The 24,002-nt window shown below is 38.0% G+C and overlaps 2 protein-coding genes across 4 annotated transcripts in view; both read right to left on the bottom strand.

The window, feature by feature from the left end:
- The window catches only part of LOC113519916 (uncharacterized), a 126,153-nt gene extending 104,788 nt beyond the window's left edge, over positions 1 to 21,365 (bottom strand). For 2 of the 3 annotated variants that reach the window (XM_052902231.1, XM_052902230.1), the window contains exon 1: positions 18,043 to 21,365. In XM_052902231.1, the coding sequence (XP_052758191.1) occupies positions 18,043 to 20,876 (2,834 nt within the window). In that variant the 5' untranslated portion in view covers positions 20,877 to 21,365. The remainder of the gene's footprint in view (positions 1 to 18,042) is intronic. The other variant, XM_052902229.1, reaches the window with a different exon arrangement.
- Positions 20,881 to 22,825, bottom strand: LOC128202325 (skin secretory protein xP2-like). Its single transcript, XM_052902250.1, has 3 exons — positions 22,724 to 22,825; positions 20,941 to 21,866; positions 20,881 to 20,896 (listed from the first exon to the last, which is right to left on the bottom strand). The coding sequence occupies exons 1-3, from the start codon at positions 22,823 to 22,825 to the stop codon at positions 20,881 to 20,883; spliced, it is 1,044 nt and encodes a 347-aa protein (XP_052758210.1).
- Positions 22,826 to 24,002: the final 1,177 nt, after the last annotated feature.

Below are 24,002 nucleotides of genomic sequence, written 5' to 3'. Positions count from 1 at the left end.
ATTCAGCAGTGGATATTTAACGGTTGATGATGTTGATGAAGCGATATCACTTTTCATCTGAAGATCTGGCAGCTTTTTGTTCTTTATAGGATTACCAACATAAGATACAGCTAAACATTTCAGTACAATACACTGGTATTAGATTTAACTGTTCTTACATTTATAGGCAACCACATCATGTCTTGTATATACATATATATAGTATAGGTATGTCGTTATAAACTGTCCCAAGTACAATGATGTCAGATCTAATCAGATATATCAATATTTGTTACGTCAACAAAAACATAAAATGGGTGGACTCTCTGATCCAGTACAGACTGGTGACACAAGAGGCAGGATGTGACAGATTTTTTTGAGGTACCGTACTATTATTGTAATAATTATTAATTCTGATTACAAAACACTAGATATATTATATATACCTAGTCCTGTATGTCTCTACCGTGAAGCAGTTGTGTTTGCATGACTGTGTTTCGGTTTGAAGGGTGGGATATGGTAGTGAATTTACAGGGTACAGAGGAATAACACATGAGTCCTCAGAAATGACAACGCATAGGGGTAATCATGGGCGAAACAGTATACTCTGTTATGTCCATGGTACTGCTCATTTCTATAGGCGACGGTTACCACTTTCCATCAGGTGGGCCGTCAGCTTGTTTGCTATTCTAAGTTGTATAATAAATTATTTATGAATAAATAAGAGGAAATTATATATGTATATCATACTGTAATAGTAATATAACATATATAATATATTTTGATGCTACGTTTGAAGTCGTTCTGTTTTGGCGGCAAAAATCGATTTGAGAAACCTTAATTTTTGTACCAAGCGACTAATTAGTATGTTCCAATCCAAACAAAGAGCGTTCCTAAGTTTTGATTTATATTTAGAAAAATCTTGACGCACTACCGAGCTTTCCAGTAGATATTAAAACTTTTATGAGTTGGTATCAAAATAAAGATACATTTATATATATATATATATATATATATATATATATATATATATATATATATAAACGACAAACAAGCTGAAGTATCAATGGGCTAGTAAAAGAACCGACTACCGATGGGGAAGGAAGGTTTTTGAATGGCGACCCCGTACGACCAACCGCAGTGTAGGACGACGCCTCCACTAGATGCAGTGATAACTTCAAATGCATTGCAAGTAGTCAGTCATTGTATGTGGCACAAGGCTGTTCTTTATGGAAGTCTATGGGGGAGGCTTATGTCCAGCAGTGGACGGATAATGGCTGAGATGATGATAATGAGGTTTCGCCGATTAGGGTATTTTCAAAGGTTAATTTTACCCAAGTTTTATTGCGTGCAATCAATTGAAGTATGGCTGGGAATTAATTCTATTTGTTGTCTTCAACTAAGATTAATTGACAGACAACAATCACTTTTCCATTTATATTATTACTTCAAATATTAATTAATACAAGAGAACATAATTATACGAATTGAATGGAAACACGCCGCCCCGAAAGCTTTCAGTCAGAAGTTAAAAACATTCCGCACTTGTTTGTGTATTGATTTATTTAAATCCCCAAATCTGTTGACAGCGAGACGAGAAAAACAAGTGTTTCCGTGAAAATAAAATGTTTTCCACCTCTGTAGATCTCCAAAATAGGTATATTTGAACGCACTAATTGGAGTGACGTAATTAATTAAATGCGAAACACGAAACGTCTCTAATAAAAACAAAACGGTGGAACTAATTAATTAAAAATATGAAAGCCCAAAGGGTGAAGTAATTTGTATCATTTATCCAACTGCGGAACGTAGGGTAATGTTTTTATTATTTTTTTTTTATACAACTTAGAATGGCAAACAAGCTGACGGCCCACCTGATGTAAAGTGGTAACCGTCGCCTATAGACATGAGCAGTAGCATGGACATAACAGAGTATACTGTTTCGTCCATGATACCCCCCATGCGTTGTTATTCCTGAGGACTCAGGTGTTATTCCTCTGTACCCAGTAAATTCACGCCATATCCCACCCTTCAAACCGAAACACAGCTATGCAAACACAACAGCTTCACGGTTGAAACACGAATGATGATTTACCAGATGGAGATTTTGCACAAAAGTCGTTTGTTCGGACACTTCTGTGCCATTCGTGTTTCTACTGTGACGTAGTTGTTTGCATGGCTGTGTTTCGGTTTGAAGGGTGGGATATGCCAGTGAATTTACAGGGTACAGAGGAATGACACCCGATTCCTCAGGAATAGCAACGCATGGGAGTATCATGAGCGAAACAGTATACTCGATTATGACCATGGCACTGGTCATGTCTATAGGCGACGGTTTCCACTTTCCAACAGGTGGGCCATCAGCTTGTTTGCTATTCTAAGTTGTATAAAAAAAACAGGTCGAGCATTTTTGACAAAAATACACGTAATTTGATCCGGTTTTTCTTACAGTTAATACGTTACTCAAAAAATTTATTTAATTTACAAATTGTTTTTGGTAAACCAAAATTAAACCAATGTACCGTCATTTACTCTCTCTGTTTAGCGTAACAGTTGACTGGTAGAGAATGCCATCAGGCATTAAGTCTGCTCCGTAGACATATTACAATGTCTGCAAAAATATAAATGAACAAATAAATGTGTACTTATGAAACTTTTAAAAAGAAAATATATAAATAATTATATACATAAAATAGAATACTACGAATACGAAACTGCTAATTCTAGAATTCTAAAATTTTGGACATAGGTTTTTTATACAACATAAGTGAAATGTTTGTATATGACAATATTTAAAGGAGTTAAGGGGTTAAGGGGCCGTCTGAAAATCAGCGCTATATAGGTACATCTCGCTGGAGCTGTACATATATAGCAACAGCTGAGGCGGCTCCAGCAACCAGCAACATTAATTGTTTTTTTATTTCTTTTTGTTGTTTTAATTTTTTGTTTTCTTAATACTGGTAATAAAGGTTATCTATCTATTTATCTATCTATGTATATAATAGTGCGTCATCTGCCCTTTGTCTTTTTCTCAAATTCAAATCATTTATTGCACGAATATGGGTACATACATAAGATGAAAATAATAATTACATGTCCATTATTCCACATTCTACCATATCGGCATGTACAATATAAAATTAAAGTAATAATAACTTATATAACAATAAAAACTGTCAATAATAATCGAAAGCGACAGCGTCAGGCTCTACTGGGACCGATCCATCATCACGGACAGGACAGTTCTTGCGAACAAACCTGATATCGTGGTGATGGATCGGGCACTTTCGAGGGTGTTTTCGGTGGATGTCACCATACCGCATGACGAGAACCTCGTGAAAGCCGAAACTGAGAAAAAGAGAAAATATCTCGACCTGGCTCACGAGGTGACCGAAATGTGGGGGGTGGCGTCCACCGAAATCATTCCAATCGTTTTGTCGGTGAACGGTCTTATCCCAACCAGTCTGGAACAACATCACAGACGGTTGGGATTCCAAGGGGGCTCACTCCCGGGAAAGATGCAGAAAGCGGTGCTCTTAGATTCTGCTCGCATTGTACGCCGGTTTTCCTCCCTGGGGCCCTGAACCCGAGCAGACTGTCGGGAGTTAGTTGCCATCTCCTCTCCTTAAGAGGGGAGATGTGAATTTTGTAAAAATTTAAAAAATAATAATAAAATGTAAAAATGACAATAAAAATAATGTCTCAATGTCCTGTACCAGACCCAAAGGTTGTCTGGAAGAGACTGCTCAGCGATAAGACCGCCTTCTGTATCACTCTTTATTAATATTTACTGTATTTGTTATTTTTTTTTTACTTGGTGCCTAATAAAGTGTCAAATAAAATAATAAAATAAAGTATAAGAAAGGAATTGTGAATATTCAATCTCTAATGGAGTAAAATTTCCAAACTTTACGCGTACGAGGTCGCGGGGAAAAGCTTGTATAGCATTGCTTAAAGTAACAGGGGCGCAATAAAATCAATGTAGCTCTGCTTCAAACCTTGGACCAGGCAGGCTGAATGCCGTGGGTGTGAATAGCACAGTTGTATATTTTATATTCGAGAGAGAAAAGGACAAAAGACATCTGTCGATTTATGCGTTGCAACCTGCAGTGTAGTTCCTCTTACCAATTATTTATAAACGATTTCGTAAAAGAAGGAGGTTGACAATCAATTCGTCTTTTTTTGTAGCTATGTTGCGCAGTTACGTCGTCACGTCTGAACCGATTTTAATAAATCTTTTTTTCATTGTTAAGTTGTCAAAATATTTGCATGCCTACATCTCTACAAGGCAATTAAACAGGTGCCAAAATAGTACCACGTGGCTTTTGTAATAATTTTAAACTGTTTAATGCAAATAAATTAATTTAATTTCATTGATAAGTGTTTACTCTCGTATAGGTTCCCTATTATTTTTTGTACCAATCTGTAAGTATATATTTTCAGATAAAAATATTTTTTTTAAATCGATTTACAACTGATGGAGTTATGAGGTAATAAACATAAACAAAAAAAAAAATACAACGGAATTTAAGAACGGTAATGGAATTCAAACTGTAAGTACACTCTTTCAAATAAAAGAAAAAAAAAAAAGATTTTTCCAAATCGACGGAGAGATATATATATATATATATATATATATATATATATATATATATATATATATATATATATATATATATATATATATATATATATATATATATATATATATATATATATATATATATATACAGGGGGCAAACGAGCATACGGCTCACCTGGTGGTAAGTGACTACCACCGCCTATAATCACCCACAACACTAGCCTCATTGCAGGTGTACTGCTGGCCTTTTGAAAACGAATATGCTCTTTTCTTGAAGGTTATGATGTCGTATTGTTGTATTTTCGAAAATTTTAATCTACTCAGGCGAAAGTCGAACCTGATCTCTCTCTCTTCATCCGCTTCATTACTGAAGATCGTGTCCTTGAAATGTGTCTGTATATATGTACCTGATCACTAACATATAAGTAAGGATTTGGTCCTATAGAAAAAACCGATTTCAAATATGACAAAACCAGTTACTTTGTTAAACTCCAACGTATATTGTTAGCTCAGACGGGGTTACCATTTTATTATCGTCCATTAAAAAAAAATAGAAATAAAAGGGTGGTAACACCAAGCAAGGCATAATAGCAACACGCTCTCATTAAATCTTTTTCTGTAATGTACTTTAATAAGATTTTTATGCTTATTTTCATGTAATTTATGAATCGAGGCAAAGGAAACATTAATTCTACAGCCCTTCCGTTCCCACCGTTAACATAAAGGTACCTACGTCTATAAATATACAAGCATCTACATATGCTTGTACATATGTATGTCTGTCTATATTACAATCTAGATTTTTCAGTTTCTGAGTTACGATTCGCCATGTAATCTCGGCATAGAATGGACGAAACCTTCTTTTCCTTTAGCTCATCATGACGAATTCAACTAGAACCAACCACGATGGTTTTCAGGGGGAATCAACCACGTGGAGGTCGACCTGACAGGGAATATTGCTCGTAATGGGGTAATTTGACCCCATTACTAACCCTTTATCCACATTACGCCACAATTAGGCAGGCAAAGTTTAAAATACTTAAATATTGAATGAACAATGTTAACAATTCTTAGGGAGACCTTGTACAAAAGTCGATTGCTTGGGTACCTCCGTCCCAGTCGTGTTTCAACCGTGAAACAGTTGTGTTTGCATGGCTATGTTTCGGTTTGAAGGGTGGGATATGGCGTGAATTTACTGGATACAGAGGTATAACACCTGAGTCCTCAGGAATGGCAACGCATGGGCGGTATCATGGGTGAAACAGTATACTCTGTTATGTCCATGGTACTGCTCATGTTTATAGGCGACGGTTACCACTTTACATCAGGTGGGCCGTCAGCTTGTTTGGCATTCTAAGTTGTATAAAAAAAAAAACAACAATAAAAAACTTCACTATCCTTGTCTAGATTAAGTAACCTACCATTTATTTATACAGAGGAAATCAAATAAAATTGATTGATAATCTGCCTATTAGCTATAAAGTGCCCATAATGGACTATAACAAGACTAAGAATGCCCGAGTCGATCATTATGCAATTTCTTGCAAATCAAAATGTCAGCCCTTTGATAAAGATTGTAAATAAATAGGCACAATGTCCAATTATTGGCCCATCAAAGTGTAGTGTATTTTAAAAAAAAAAAGAAAATATACTTTTCACCATCGATTTTCGCTGTCCTTTACTCGCGACTTTGTCTGTGTACGTGGGAGACATTGATAGACAGTGAGAAATAGTCATCGCCATGTAGTCCCGGCATAGAATAGGCCATCCCTTCCTTTCCCGTGGGTGTCGTAAGAGACGACTACAGAGAGCGAGTGATGGGCAGTAGTGTCCCTCTTAAAACATCTCCAAAACCTAACACCTAACAGTTGTATGTCGGGGGGAAAGGGATTGTTAGCAATGGACTTTGACAGCTCCATTGCTAGCAATATGCCCTATCAGGTCGAACTCCACGTGGTTCCCCCTAGAAACCATCGTGAACAATTCTTGTTGAATTCGTCACGATGGGCTTACTGACCTACTTCATCCCCACCTATCATCCTTCACTGGTGCCCCGCCGGTGTATACCGATAGCGCGGGTGGGGTTACCATTTCATTATCACCCATTAAAAAAAAAACACCTTACAGTTGTATGTCGACCCATCGGGATCTTTTGTGCTTAATCGGACCCTTAGTTTCCATTATTAACAATCCCTTCCCCCCAGTTTAAATGGTTGAGCCATATGAGCACCAAGAGGTAATAAGCAAATTCACTATTTATAAAGTTAGTAATAGAAGTAAGGGTTACCAGAGCGACACTGTATAAAGGTCATCTGCATGGACGCCTCTGTTTGACTTTTTTATGCAACTCAGTATGGTAAATAAGCTGAAACACCCATCTGATGGAAAGTGGTAACCATCGCCTATAAACATGAACAGTACCATGGATATAGCAGAGTATACTCTGCCAGCCATGATACCATATTTTGGTAAGACTAAGGTATTATGACTTTGTGCCCTGTAATTTCACAGCCATATTCCACCTTTCATCAGAGGGAGACTTTGTACAAAAGTCGATTGCGTGGTTACCTCTGTTCTATTCGTGTTTTAATCGTGAAGCAGTTGTGTTTGCATGGCTGTGTTTCGGTTTGAAGGGTGGGATATGGAATGAATTTACTAGGTACAGAGGAATAACACCTGAGTCTTCAGGAATGGCAACGCATGGGGGGTATCATGGGCGAAACAGTATACTCTGTTATGTCCATGCTACTGCTCACGTCTATAGGCAACGGTTACCACTTTCCATCAGGTGGGCCGTCAGCTTGTTTGCCATTCTAAGTTGTATGAAAAAAAAGCCATGCAAACATAACTGCTTCATTGCAGAAACACGAATGGGACAGAGTTTTCCGCAAAACATTTGTTCTTACATGACTGTATTTCGGTATGAAGGGTGGGATATGGTAGAGAAATTACCGGGAACTGAACAGAGGTAGGGGGAACCGTGTGGAGGCCAACTTGAAAGGGTATATTGCTAGCAATGGGGTTATTAGATCCAATTACTAAAAAACCTTTTATCCCCAGCAAAATGTATTTGTAAAATTATAAAAATGGAATGGTAACTCTACCTGCGTTTTCAATAACATCGTAGTTCTCAGGAATGGCGCGAACGTATGAGGGGTACAATGGGTATTCTGTTATATCTATGATAGTGTCTATAGGCGACGGTTACCACTTTCCCTCAAGTGGGACGACAGCTTGTTTGTAATTCTAGGTCTCATAAAAAAAGTATATGGATGATATAGTTTTCCTATTGATTGCGCCTACGATAATATTGATTTTACTTTAATGAAACCGTTTTATAAAATGGATTACGATTCAAGACAGACAGCCGTCGTCTTCCCACGGTTTCCTCTAATTATTTTAATTTGTGGCCTAGTTTTCTAACAGTTAGCAAAGTTTAAGTAAATAATCGTGTATATATATATATATATATATATATATATATATATATATATATATATATATATATATATATATCAACGGTCAACTATTTTTTTATTCTTTATTGATACCAGCTAACCATTAGGTAAAAACAAAAAGCGTATGAAGGGTAAATGTATAATACTAATTACCAGAGGGAGACTTTGTACAAAAGTCGTTTGCTTGGGTACCTCTGTCCTATTCGTGTTTCAATCGTGAAGCAGTTGTGTTTCGATTGCCAACGTATACTCATGTATACGATTGCCAACCTGCCAAGCGTGACAACTATTGCCAAAACACTCAAATGGGAGGTCTGTGTTTAGCAGTGGACAGTTAAGGGCTGACATCATCTTCATCTATAATTTAAGATTGTGTTCCAAAGAAGAAACTGGCTCCAATTGTGGCAAAGCCAATTATTTTGATTTCAAAACTAAACTACTAAACTTATTCTGATAAAATTTCTATGGGACCAATCTATAAGTTCGCCGCCGGTTCGCACCTGTACTGCTCAGTTTGCTGCCACTTATCAGGCTATTTCTATGCTCAATTCTCTGATTGCTCAGCAGCCAGTTAGCCTATTAATAAATAAATAAATAAGTATGTCCTTTCGGATAAGAAAAGAATTTCCCAAATTGATTTACAACTGACGGAAAATATCGTATAGGAATTTATTTATTATTGTGACATGGGCTTTCTTCAGACTCAGATACTTGCAACACTACGACCTCGATGGTATATTGTGCTGGCCCATTTTTTTAAGTTCGTACTTGTAAAAATATACTGAGAGTGACTCCACGCAAAATAAAAAAATTCTGGAATAACTTTTAGGATTACAGACCATCGGAAGTTTCATCTTAATTAGTTTTCATGGCTGCCAACTTCCAAAAAAAACAGTATAATAGAAAATAATTTACGGAATCGTAATTGATTTTGGATTACACCGTTTTGTGTGTTGGCAGCTTTGGAGATGAGGAAATCACTTTTTTAACGGGATGCAAATGGAACGGGGCGTGTTCTGTCCAGCTGTCAAGTTGACATGATTTAAATTATGTCATCTTTCGACCCGAGTCTCCTTAAGGAAATTTTTTTTTATACAACTTAGAATGGCAAACAAGCTGACGGCCCACCTGATGGAAAGTGGTAACCGTCGCCTATAGACATGAGCAGTACCATGGACACAACAGAGTATACGGTTTCGCCCATGATACCACCCATGTGTTGCCATTCCTGAGGACTCAGGTGTTATTCCTCTGTACCACGTGGAGGTCGATCTGACAGGGTGTATTGCTAGCAATGGGTTAATTAGACCCCATTACTAATAACCCTTTTCCTTCCGAAAAGGTAGGTCAGTTAGCCCATCGTGATGAATACACCAGGAATTCAACACGATGGTTTCCAGGGCGGACCGCGTGGAGGTCGACCTGGTAGGGTGTATGGCTAGCAATAGGACTGACAATAGGACTGTGCCCCGCCGGTGTATACCGATAGCGCGGGTGGGGTCACCATTCCATTATCATCTATTAAAAAAAAAAAAACCCAAGCGAGTTGCACAAAACATAAATCGATTGATTACCTATAATTGTTTGACTTAACAAGATATGATAAATTTGCAAATAGATCAACTACTAGGTATATTTTTGCTCTAATATATTACTGTAGATACGTTTTAAAATGTTAATACATCTAGATACATTAAACTGTACTTAATACAAATAGGTTTCTAGATAATACTAAGACGGCCGACATAGATTTAAACCGTTAATTACAGCGCTTTAATGGCGACCTACATTACTGAACATAGACTAAATGAAGATAGATAACGCAAACTATAAAAACTAAAGTATAACATATTCAACTAGATGCAAAAATATATATTTTTCGGTTGCAAATCGTCTTTCATAGATAGCGTTGTAATCGTCATCATCATATCTGTTCACTGATAAAAATAGGCCTCCCCCATAAGGAGGGGTTTGTCAGTAGTTGCCACGCTTGGCAACTAGCCGAAACAGTTTAAAAAGTATCCTATGTATTAAGTTAGATTATTACTTATTCGTGTAACAAATTTTAATATTTATTTATTTATTTATATAATATTATTAATAATATATTATTATAATAAAATAAAATCCATTCAGTAGTTTTTGCATGCAAGAATAAGCTTCAGGCATATAACATTACGCTGCGACCAATAGGAGCGAAGCATTTGTGAAAAATGTTGCAAAAACGGGGAAAATTATTCATTCTTCAGGGCTTCTATTGCGTGCGCTGCGTAAACGGTTCAAGTTACCCAAAAAATATGTATGAAAGAATTAATTCTCTTTAAATGATCTAAAAAAAATTTTCGCGACAGTATATGTCTGTCTTTTAAAATTGACTCACTGTAACATTTTTTATGGTAATCAAATTTGGTCGAAATTAATGAGTTATTATCAATTATTTGCCAAAGAGTTTTATCAACATAATAATACACCTATCCCCCGATTTACACGGTAGATACGTTCCTGAGGAAAACGTGTAAATCGAAAATTAAAAATTTTCAAGTCAAAACCGTGTAAATCGAAAAGCTTGCAGAAAATGCATAATTTTGCTGTTTAACAGTTGTGATTTTTTTCAATATTTTTAGGTGTACACAGAAATAAAAATAAAATGCATTGACAGGTTAAAATATGTAATATATTGTATTAATCCTTATCCAAATAAATGTGTAGTCGATTAAGAGTATTTAATTATGAACAAAATTGTTCTTGACTTTATTTAATTTCAATTAACATCTTAGAAGATACTACAATTTTACAATAACCCCGCAACAAGTAAGGGGGGGGGGGAAGGGATTGTTAGTAATGGAGTCTAATAGCCCCATTACTAGCAATATACTCTTTCAGGTTGACCTCCACGCGGTTTCCCCTGGAAACTACCATGTTTAATTCTTGACGAATTCATCAGTAGCGTTTGTATGGTTGTGTTTCGGTTTGAAGGGTGGGATATGGCGTGAATTTACTGGGAATAGAGGAATAACACCTGAGTCCTCAGGAATGGCAACGCATTGGGGGGCGTCATGGGCGAAACAGTATACTCTGTTATGTCCATGGCACTGCTCATGTCTATAGGCGACGGTTACCACTTTCCATTAGGTGGGCCGTCAGCTTGTTCGCCATTTTAAGTTGTATAAAAAAAAAAAATGTTTTGACATAAACGCTCTTTTGACCATAATCTGCGAAACAAACTATACATAAGAGCACTTGTGCATGTCGATGCGATATCTATTTAAATGCATATCTATGTTATAGACTGTAATTTACATGTACAGATGCAAATGGACGTTAATAGAGAATAATGTGTGTTTATCTGTTTATGTAGGTATCTAAAAAGCGGAAAACTTCGTATCTCCACCATGTGTTTAGACACTTTAGATAGAAAATTCTACATAGACTATTATTTATTCTAAATCGCCGTGTGTGCTCGGCATAAATTTACCAGAGGGAGACTTTGTACAAAAGTCATTTGCTAAGCCACCTCTGTCCCATTCGTGTTTCTACCGTGAAGCAGTTGTGTTTGCATGGCTGTATTTCGGTTTGGAGGGTGGGATATGGCAGTGAATTCACAGGGTACAGAGGAATAACATCTGAGTCCTCAGGAATGGCAACGCATGGCGGGTATCATAGGCGAAACAGTATACTCTGTTATGTCCATGGTACTGCTCATGTCTATAGGCGACGGTTACCACTTTCCATCAGGTGAAAATTGATGAACCTCCATCTTTTTTTAGTCATAAAAAATGCATGTAATTAAGTATATTTGATGAAAAACTATTCCAAATGGAAGATTTTCATTCCAAATGCAATGAGCATGCCAAATAAGTGGATAGGCAGACGGAAGCCTGATATTAAAGGGGTGTGGTATCATCAATAGACAGACCCCTAATGATAAGATTTATGACAAGAGCGTTCGTGCTTTTTTTAATGGATGATAATGGATTAGCTACTCCTGTCTGCACTGTAGGTTAGGATGAATTAGATCAGTTGGCCCATCATGACAAATTTAGCAATAAATAAATCACGAGGTTTTCCAGGAGGATAGGTGTAGATTCCGCGTGTAGGTTTTTTTTTTATGCAGCTTAGAATGGGAAACAAGCTGACGGCCCATCTGATGGTAAGTGTTTACCGTCGCCTATAGACATGAGCAGTACCATGGACATTACAGAGTCAACTATAACAAATATACTGTTTCTTCCATGATACTTCCCATGCATATCTGAGGACACAGTTGTTATTCGTCTGTACCCTGTAAATTCACTGCCTAATCCCACCCTTCAAACCGAAACACAGCCATGCAAACACAACTGATTCACGGTTGAAACACGAATGGGACAGAGGTGTACAAGCAAACGACTTTTGTACAAAGTCTCTCTCTGATAAATACTTGAGGGAGAATTTAAAAAATGTACAAATTAAAAATAAAAAAAAAAAGTGATACTAATTTTGTCATAATTAAAGTTCTTTTTTGAGAAGCAATGAATGAATGGATGAATGTTGTTTTTTCATATACAAACTTGAATGTGAAGAAATCGAAAGAGGCTTGTTTGAATTAAGGCATTTTGGCATTCCATTGTTTCTGCCTACCCTAATGGGAGATAGGCGTGACAGATATGTGTGTATGTATATAAATGTCTTAAATACATAACCACAATAGAAAAAAAAAACACTTTAAAAACATATTTATTTAAATAAAATAAGTTTTAAAATTATAATCTAAGTTTAGGTTTGGCGCCAAATTATTTCGGTTTGATTAATGGATTCTATAAAAAAAAAAAATATTTTAAAAAAAGAAACTAATTTCCATATTCAAATTTATCCGTGTCCAGGTCTCTCTGTGTGGGTGGAACCATTTAAATGTATTTTCAATGAAGTTATTAATATTGCTATTTCATCATTGTGATAAATTGACGCGATAACAAATATAAATTAACGCCCCTAATAATTAATATTGATAAATAGCCTTTGCCAATGACGTAATGGCGAATATTTTTTTTACAAGTTAATTATGCGACCATTTTTTTTTTATTGTTTTTATTTTTACGTAATACGCTGTGTGGTTCCGTAATAGGGTCAAATAGCCCTATTACTATCAATATACCCTGTCAGGTCGACCTCCACGTAGTTCCTTCCTGGAAAGCATCGTGGCTAATTCTAGTTGAATTCGTCAGGATAGGCTAACTGATCTGCTTTCATCCTCATCAGTCATCTATCACTGGTGCCCCGCCAGTGTTTACCGATTGCCATACCAATATCACCCATTAAAAAAAAGCCCCCTATAATAGTTTTTCTAATATATCTTCTAGTACAGACAGCGACCATTTACGATTTTATTATACGTATTGATAGGTTGATGTGACGAGTCCGGCTTGACGCAGAATCATCGTACTACGAGAATATTGATTGACTCACCCATCCCGGCGCGTTTAGTATCGATGCGCCTATATATTTTATCCTATACATTTTTTCTGTGAAGGAACAATGCACAAACAAGATGGATAACATTATTTGCATAAATTTGTATAAATTATTCGAATGGATACCTCTGTCACACTTATTGATTATCGTCGTCAAGAAGCATGTTCGCATCCTGTGTCCCAATTTCAACGAAGAGACACTGTATACTCTGCTTAAACAGAACTGCTTAAATATATTATAGTAAAATCACTGGATACTAGGATTTAAGTTTTTTATCACTTCACAAGGTTTGGCATTCGCAAACAATACCCGGATGAAGAACATGATGTAGTGAATGTTCATAGTTTCCTATCAAGAAGAATTGTTATCATCATTGCTATCTTAGTAAAAAATGCTCGATGTACGAGGTTTGTCCGGAAAGTACGTATAAAAGTTTTTAAAAATTTTATTTTACAATTATTCAGGTAAATCAATTTTATCCCCTTCAAAGTACTCCCCCTGTGACATAATGCACTTGTGCCAACGCCGTTTCCACTGTGAGAAGGCTCCTTGAAAGTCCTCTGGTTGTAGGTTTCTCAGCTGCCCCGTCGTAGCTTTTTTTATCTCATTTATGTCCCCCAAATGCCGCCCCCGAAGTACCAATTTGGTTTTTGGGAACAAGAAGAAGTCACACGGGGCCAAATCCGGCGAATAGGGGGGTGTTCGGTCACCGTAATGGAATTTTTACTCAAAAACTCACGGACAACAAGAGAGGTGTGGGCAGGGGCATTGTCGTGGTGAAGAATCCAACGCCCCTCTCGCGCCAATTCTGGACGAACTCGTGCCACACGAGCTTTGAGGCGTCTGAGCACATCGACGTAGAATTTTCCATCAACTGTCTGGCCTGGAGGGACGAATTCTTGATGGACAATCTCCCGAACATCGAAAAAAACAATCAACATTGTCTCGGCCCTCTCTGAATCTTTTTAGCCACTTGTGGACGGTTGGTTCCTTCACAGCATCATCCTCATAAACTGTTCTGAGATCGGCAAAAATTTCACGGCCATTCTTGCCGAGTTTCGAGAGAAACTTGATTACGACGCGCTGCTCTTCAACGGAAGCGGGCTCCATGCCGACGGGGTTTCGTTAAGAGGTAACTTCACAGATGGCGTGACAAGCCAGTTCGCACCGGACGGCGGTCAGACCAGAACTGAAGCATTGTTAGGGACATAAGGAAGGGGTCCTGCGCTTACCTGGCCTCCCCACTCCTCTTTCTCGCATTCCAGAACACTTTTATACGAACTTTCCGGACAGACCTCGTATTATAGAAAATGCTGGTTGCATTATATAATATGCTTGTTGTATTACAGAACGTATTCGTCGTATTATGAAACATGCTTCACGTATTATAGGTAATGCTTGTTATATTATATAAGGTGCTTGTTGTATTACAAAACATTTTCGTCGTATTATGAAACATGCTTCATGTATTATAGGTAATGCTTGTTATATTATATAAGGTGCTTGTTGTATTACAAAACATTTTCGTCGTATTATGAAACATGCTTCATGTATTATAGGTAATGCTTGTTATATTATATAAGGTGCTTGTTGTATTACAAAACATATTTGTTGCATTATAAAACATGCTTCATGTGTTATAGAAAATATGCATTGTACTATATAAGGTGCTTGTTGTATTACAGAACATATTTGTGGTATTATGAAACTTACTTCGTGTATTATAGAAAATGCTCGTTTTATTATAATATGTGCTTGTTGTATTACATAACATATAAGTAGTATTATGAAACATGCTTCGTGTATTATAAAAATGCTCGTTGCATTATATAACATGTTCGATGCATTATAGAAAACGCTTGTTGTATTATTGACTGTTGTAATTGCATTATAGGAAACGCTTTTTGTACTATAAAAAATATATATTTGCTAATTTTAACTCGGCACTCTTGTTAGTTAAAACAAACGCGCTTTGTTAAATGAGTGGACCATTGAGCTGGACGTTCGGTTATTCAATTAGAACATTAGTATTGCGTCATACGAGATAACTGTGTTTGTTTTATGGTTCTGCCAATGTAGCTAGACGGGTAACGTTATTAGATGAAAGATAATATATTTATTCGTTTATCCATTGCATTTTATAAAGCTTAATACTTATATAAATTTATATAATAATTTAGAGGTCAAAAGAGGAACAGGAAGACCGAGGATTAACTACATGGGACAGATAAAGGAAACACTAGGCATCATGTCGTATAGGGAGATAAAGGATATGGCCTGGGATAGAGCTGGCTGGAGGAAGATGCATGAATTAGTTGCAACGACAAGAGGAAACTCTTAAATGAAAATGAATGAATACTTATATAGTATGCCTTTTAGTCTGGTTAGTAACAATATGTTCCGGACATGGAAAGTCTCGGGTCAAGACTTATAGAAATAAATTTAAAAAAATATTGATTAAAACACCTTTCTTTTATGGAAATAGTTGTGAGTCCAGCAGTGGGCATAGGTTATTTTAAAGGTCTATGATAATTCAAACATATGATGATCAATAAAAGGCATAGCTGCCTTTTAATTCTCATCTATCATCCCTGGTACCCCGCCAGCGTATACCATTGGGTTGCCATTTCATTATAATCCACTAAAAAAAAGTAATTTCAGAAATTTGCACCTTCATATAAAATTAAATTTCGACTAGACGACACTAATGTGCGTGTGAGACATACATAAAATTATGTTACCATGGCCTCTTAATACCTCTTCAATGACGATTGGGTTAAATAAATTAAGGTTTCACGCGAAACTACGCTAGTGGATAAATGATAATTAATTCTGTTTAAAAAACGTTTAAATAAATTTAATTTGATAGGAAGGGTCTTAATAAGACCCCAATATGCGACAAAACAGTATATTTAAAATTTTATCTGCCTGTATGTTTGTTCCGACATCACGCAAAAATTACTGCGCTAATTTCAATGCGATTTTTACAGTTGCATTCCTGAAGGTGTAACTTAAAATTTGATGTATATTTTATTTTGACACACCAATCAGGAGTGCTCCATTTTAATAGATTTTCTACTTTTGAAGTCCAAGCGTATGAAGTAACGGACAGTAATGTGTTAAAAAATATATAGACTGTGTTATGTTCATATAAATACCTAGTATTTATCTAAAAATACCACAGTCTCTGTGGAAATAATCTTTTTTAGCGTGTCATTTTGTTTTTTAGACGTTTAATACCTAATGAGTTGGACGTTCGTTCGTTAAAGCATTTATGGGAAGGGAACAGTTTTATTACGACTTTAAAAGTGAATTGTGATTTAAATTATTTAAATATTTTTTTATCATCAGTTTTCCATCATAAAAAAAGCTCTATTCATACAGTTTTCCTAGTATTATGTGAAGATGAAAAAATTTTGAAAAAACTGTTATGAAAAAAAGTTTGTGTGGAATTTAATATAACTACGCTTGTATCATTATTTTTGACATGTCACTGTTTCTAAAGTAAACATTTTACGTAACTACAAAAATTTTTACGACACTAAAACTAAACACATTTTTAAAAAAGAACTTAATTTTTTTTTAATTAATAAACAATAAATTGGCATAACTAATAGGTACGTAGCGGAAATATTTATTGCCTGAATGCCTGAATGTGACAGAAAGTGACCTCTGACTACCCCTCGTCTATGTTATTTATTTATTTAGAATATAATATCAAATAGAAGCGAATGTAATGGACACACAATGCATTTTATTTATATTTCTTTTTATTATTATTTTTAATAAGGAATTTCGCGACTGACTCTTGGCCACAACAGAATATCAGTGTTTTGCTCGTTTAAGGGCAAAGCAATAAACTGAGTTGTGGCCATTTTGTGTTACTATGGCACACGCGTGAAGGAAAGAAAAGAAAGGAAATTGTTGGTTTATATATTTTGCTTTTTGTTTTTTTTTTTTTGTTTTGTTGCTTTATTTTATTTTCATTCTTTTATTTCTTTTACAGTGTATTATGTGTATGTTTGTATTGTAATTTGTGTGCTGTAAGTAATGCAAATAAATTATCTATCTATCTATCTACTGTTATGGATTTATAGTAACAGGATAATACGTTCGGGGGCAAATTTGTCGCGACTCGTAAGTATGTAAGCGGGGTGGGACACCGTTTTGCACACAAATGACCCGCGTGTGTGAACATTGAACCCGACACGCTATTTTAAGATCTATTGATTCTCAAATGGACCGCCTGTCTGACCCAATAAACTATTACATAAATAAACAACCCAAATAATACGGGGCAATAATATGAAATCTCGTAGTTTGATGGAGTAACAGCATAAATATAATAATAACACTTTATAATTCAGACTACAATTTGGTCCATTTTGTTAGTAACATTTCCTTACAAACTATGTTAGTAAAAAAAGAAAAGCAATTAAAGTAAACATTTAATTAGAGCAATTCACTCAGATGTGACCCAGCCGACTAGATCAGCATCTGAATGAAAAAATATATAGTATATTATTTCGATAAAGAAATACAAAATAGTATGCGAAATATTAACGTACTCACTTGCCAAATAACGGGTGCCAAAGATGGAATGATGATGGATCATGAGGATGCGGTGGGAGATGCGGCGGTGGCTCCCCTAATGGTGTAGTGCTGCCAACTTCCGGTTCATCTCTCCGTCGGCCCATAGAAGCTGCAGGGGGGTTGGCAGACCTTCTCGAGGTGCCCACCCCGGATGCAGCGGCTGCCGTAGGCTCCAAAAGGTTTTGTAGGGATTTCACACTGATCCTTGGCCGCGGAGACTCTTGAGAACTAGTGCTGCTACTTCTTTGACTCGACTGTGTTTCAGATTGTTTTATTGATTGCAGATAATTGTTGTTCGGGTAGTACGGTGATGTTGGACTCTTCTGTTGTCCTGTTCTTGGGGACCGTTGACTCCCCATCATATTTGGGTTGAAGTAGGGTATCTGAAGCCCCGGCAGTGGCATGTTAGGTCGGATGTTTGGATTCATTCCGGGATACATGCTCTGGAGGAATGGATTGTGTGCCATCGACCGCTGGTTGCTGTTGTAATTATGGGCTATTGGGCTAGTGCGAGCTGACGAATGTGGTTTACTTTGATGATTCTTTGTCGAGTGAACATAGGGATTCTGAACGTCACTTGTTTTAGATGCCAATTCTTTCATCTGAGCTTCCATAGCACTGGGCTTCTGTCTTTGTGATGCGTTCGCATGATTCATTGCTTCTTGCCACATCGCAAATTGTAACCGATTGTCATAGTCCATAGGGGGCATCATAGGAAATCCGGTGGGGCCCATAAATCTGGCGGAAGGATTAAACATCTGAGATAAGTCTGGATAATTTGACCCTGTATATCCGGATGAATTTAGGGCTTTTAAAAAGTCCATATTTTGTGAACAAGCAGCCATTGCTTCTAACTGACTGAGATAGGGTAACCACAACATCTGATTGAGAGCTGCTGATGTCGCAGCGTCGATGTCGCCAGCAAGAGCATCCATCGATGGGATAGGTTTTGGCTGGCTTGTTTGATCAGGTTGCGGCGTCGTGCGTGTTTGTTCGCTACTAGGCGTACTTTTTACAGAAGCCGGTTTTGGTTCTTTCACCTTAGGAGATGTTAGCTGATTTTTGGCATCATTCTCGATTATGTTTTCTAACTGTTGTAACGATACGACGAGTATCTCGGGATCTTGTAGTACAGCTGGGAATGCAAACGCTTCGGGTAATCTTAATTCTGGCCTTTGTATTAATAATGCTGGGATTTCTCTCCCAGGTGCTTCTAAAATATCATTAAGTTTGTCTTTTGGTATTAATAAAGGATCTGGAATGTTAAAATCTGGGCTTGTCTTTAAAACGTGTAACTGTTTCATTGGGGATGCTTCTGTACCCGATTTATGTGTTGGTCGATCTGGCTTTTTCTGTTTAGACTCGTGGTCATCACTGCATTTATTAAATACTTTACTAATTTTTGCTAAGTCTTCTGAGGACTCACGCTTTATTCTTTTCTCTTGTGGTTCACCAAAATCTTTGTTTAACTTTCTTATTTCATCTGAGCAACTAGACACAGTAGGACTGGCAGATTTTCTGTGTTTACCCAAATTTAATGGCTCACACTGTTGTTTAGTTATCGTGACTTCAGACGTATACATTTTAGGAGACGGCGACGATAAAAGTGTTTCTAAAAATAATGTTTGTTTGCTTTTTGTAAGTGGCATAGTGAATATTTCTGGTGATGACGGCACAGCGGGAATACCACTAGGCTGTGGGGATTGCATAGCATCCGATTCTCTAGAAGGTGCTCGCGGTATTTCTATCCTTCTCGGCGACGCATGCGGAGTGGGTAACCTACGATGTACACTCAAATCCTTAGGTTGTTCATCACTTTTATCTGATAAACTGTCTTCTGCTGCATTCGTGGTTTCTGCAGCACTTGCCACGACAACAGGTGAAATATTTTTCTCGACATGTTTTATACTCAAATCCGTTGGCACTAATTCTTCATTGTTAGACGTCTGTTCTAAATCTTTCGCAAAATCTACTGATGTAATCTCAGGTGCAACAGAGGATTGATCATTTAAGTCACACATTTCCGCATTATTTATTTCATCTTTCTCCACTTGTTCACTAATATTTACACTTGAATCATCATTATGCGTTTCACTTGATACCATGGTATCACTTTGATCGGGTACTGATTGTGACTGTTGTTCTTCATAAGTTTCTTGAGTGTCAGGTACATTTTCAGTATACAATATGTCAGAGTTATCGATATCACTCTGTAGCCTCTTTTCAGCATTATGATCGTAATCTAAATGGTTAACTTCATTTGGTTCTTGCAATTCTGATCCGGTATTTAACGTTTCAATCGTGCATTCCGCTGGTGGATCTGGCACAAACACTTCATCTGACATATACGTTTGTTCAACGGATTGCTGGTGTTCCGGTGGAGGAAGATGATCACCAATATGATGAAGATGAAGAAGACCTTGCGCAGCAGTAATACTACTACGGCCTGGTGACTCTAACGATTGTTCCAGTCGATCAATGATATCTGCGACTGGTGCACCACCTAATAACATATCTTCTTCCTCCTCAGCATAATCACCAGAGCCATGAACGAGATGAGCGAGCTTGTCCAGCGCCTGCCCTAGTATTTGATTATCTTCACAGCCTTTCTCGACCAGAGATTCCAATAGCGCTTCATCATGCGGACCACCTAGTTCTGGCAAGTAATGTGCTTCGCTAATCGTATCAAACAAGTCCTTATGCACGACCATGTCATTCGGAAAAGTGTCCTCCTCCACTGTGCGTTCCGGTGCATGTGTTTTACGCTCGAAAAACATCTCATCTGCCTTCGGTTCTCCAAGTTCGAAGGACATCACGTCACGCGCCACTTCCTCTTCGGGTAAGAACGCGTACTGACCGTTCGTAGACGCCTGCAACTCCAACTCAAGTTCTTCACCGCGCTGCTGATTAAACTCCAGTTCGGCCACCGCTAGCAAGTTGTCCAGCGGGGTGGGCTCCGCCGGAGGCGGAGGCTGCTGCACCACTCGCGGCACCGCGATCGTGTGCGAGGGGATGTGTGACTCCAGATCGGGAGCTAGCCACGCGGGCTGGACCGTGGCCGGCTCGGCGCACTGCTCGGCCCCCCGGTCCGGGCGGTCGACCCTTCTCCGGCGCGACCTGCCCGAGCGGCCGCGGCGGCGGCGCTCCTTGCGCTCGCGCGGCGGCGGCGCCGGCACACGGATCGAGTTGTAGATCTCCGTCCGCGGGATCACGCGCCAACCGTTCGGGGTGCGCGCTATACGAATACGATTTCGCGGGTCGTAGTCCTCGCAGTGGACCTCCTGCACGGTGCCGTCGTGCTGGCGAGCCCAGAGGAAGACGGGGCGCAGACGAGGTGCAGGCGCGGGCGCGGGCGCGGCGGCGGCGGGTGCGCCGGCGCGGGCGGCCAGGCTGCGCGCGCGGCGGCGGGCGGCGGCGGGCGCGGGCGCGGGAGCGGGCGCGCTGCGGCTGCGGGCGGGCGAGCGGCGGGCGGGCGCGGCATGGGCGCGGGGGCGGGCGGCGCGAGGCTCGCCGCCGCCGCCGGGCGCCCGCGGTCGCGGAGACACTCCGGCGCGCCGCAGCGGACAGCGACAGCGACAGGCGACGACCGCGCGGACGCGGCCCCGAGGCGGACTGGCGCCGGGCGCGGCGCGCGGCGCTCGCCCCGCCCAGCATCGATCGCCGCCCGCTGCACCCGCCGCCTGCCGCCTGCCGCCTGCACCCGCGTGTAAACACGCCGCGCGCCCCGGCCCTCGCGTCACACCCGCGCCTCGCCGTGCCTCGCCGCGCCCGCGTTTTACAAGTGTGACCGTAACTGGCACTTTCTTGCCATTTTAGCACTTATGCTGTAGCGCGTATTGAAATAATGTACATAATATTACTCTGAGTTTAATTTAGTTTAGTAGAAATTATTTCTAATATTTCATTACTTAGTTAAAGGCCTGGGAAATATTTAAATTACTTGTAATTAAAGTACAAATACATATTTGGTATTTGTGTTTCAATTATCTCCTAAAATTGTAATTAATAATTCGTATTTCAAATACCCGATAATGAGTTTTGCTATTAATATTTCAAATAATTATTATGGTTTAAAAATACAATTAATTTTATTCATGAATACATTTAGCGATAAAGAAAATAACGCTTGATAGCTTTCATGAGGAAAATATCGTGTTTACGAAAGAAAATTTTTTTTTATTGATTTTATCTAAACAAAAAAATGCTTAAATTTTATACATTTTGCCTAGCATTGCTTAGTTTATAAAATTATAAGAGTTTATGTTTTAGTGCTATTTGTTAATTTGTTAAACGTAAAATAACTTGGAAAGTTTAACTTGCGTATGTTAAAAAAAACTAGGTTTCTTATCTGAAATTACATTCCGAACTGACCAATAGAATCAATAGAAAAATATATAATAAAATCATAAAATTACCATTTTATTTTCTTTTATATTAAAAATATATTAAAGTAAAAATTATTTTAATTTATCAGGCAGACTATAAGATTTAATTTTTTTTTAAATATTTAACCATTATTTTTTAATAGAATCTTATCATATGCAGAGTCAAGAGATTTCTTGTCAAAATTAGCTAAAAATAAATAAATCACTTTCAGATTTGATAGATTTTTAGCAAAAATCTGCACTTTGAAGATGGCCACACTGCACGTTTACGTGGCCTCGTTAATCTTAAATCCATATCTGTGGGGCGCGCGTCCACGGTCGCGCGTCTCCGGCACGCCCCCGGCCGGACTTGAGCCGTGGCAGAGGTCGCCACACATGCCTCCGTGCCTGACGTGACTCCTCAAGAAGGGGGGGGGTTGTTGTTAGTCGTTAGTCATGGGACCTAGTGGCACCATTACCAGCAATATATTCTCTCAAGATCTCTACGCGCTCGACAATGATTTGACTTCATCATCATCATGCTTCACCTGTCTATAGGTGACTGTTACCACTTTCCTTTTTTGTCAATTATATATATAAAAAAAAAAAAAAAACTTATCCCTCCCTGATACCCAGTTAGTGTACATCGATAGTGCAGGCGGGGTTAAGGACCTTTCTATCGTAGCCTTTAAAAAAAATAATTACTTCTCGAACGGCAGAAATAGCTGATTGTTCATAATTGGCTTTCACAGAGTAAACATTATCGACGGGGGGTGTAGTCCCCAGTCTGCAGTTAATGCGTTTACCACTTAAATGAGGTAAACATCAGTAACTAATGTGTAGTAAGTAGGTATTTATTTAGAAGGGAAATAACGTCAATAAATATAAGGAGAAATATACGTTACTTGTATATTTAAGATTAATATATACTATATATTTTTTTTATTTAAATTATACTTAGAAATAATATTAAGTTTAAGTTAAAATAGAATCAATAAATAAGTAAGTAAAAACTTTAACATGTTTTAAGCCCGGTTTTTTTTTTAGAAAAGCAAGGGATCCTATATTGCTTCAGCATTGAAGCCCTGCGAAGAGCATCTCACATGCTCTTTACAAGAATTTAAAATAATAAGCATACTGTTTCACACATTTAAGAGGTTGAGGCAGGAGAGGACAATGTACAATCACAGATGGCGCTATAGTGTTCTGCTATTCGATATTTAAACGAAAGTATTGCGGTATTTCTAAAAGTTATTTTATTTCTGTCATTATGGCACTTTTTTATTTAAAAAAAAATTAATTAAAAGAATTCCAAATAATGCTTAAAAGTACCATGGATTTTCACTATGGAAAATATAGCTATCGAGAGAATAATTTTCCTATATTATTTTCTAGTGAAAAGAAAGAGGTTTAATTGGTGAGTACAGTATCATATTATAGTCAGGACGACCTCCAAATGGTTACCACTAGAAACCATCACGATTAATTCTTATTGAACCCTTCGCGGTGGGCTAACTGAACTATCATCGGGGAAAAAGGGATTGTTAACAATGGAGTTTGACAGTTCCATTGGTA

The sequence above is a fragment of the Galleria mellonella genome, unplaced genomic scaffold (genome assembly GCF_026898425.1).
Source record: "Galleria mellonella isolate WM207_F2 unplaced genomic scaffold, CSIRO_AGI_GalMel_v1 utg89, whole genome shotgun sequence".
NCBI lineage: Eukaryota > Metazoa > Arthropoda > Insecta > Lepidoptera > Pyralidae > Galleria > Galleria mellonella.
Note: the sequence above shows the minus strand (reverse complement) of the source record. Positions and strands in the feature narration are given on the sequence as shown.

Bases quoted from the DNA above. Each gene is read 5' to 3' on its own strand.
- LOC128202325 (XM_052902250.1), bottom strand. From the start codon at position 22,825: ATGTGTGGCGACCTCTGCCACGGCTCAAGTCCGGCCGGGGGCGTGCCG. The intron at 21,867-22,723 runs GCCACGTAAACG...TAAAATGGCAAG, and splicing joins ATGGATTTAAGATTAACGAG to AAAGTGCCAGTTACGGTCAC.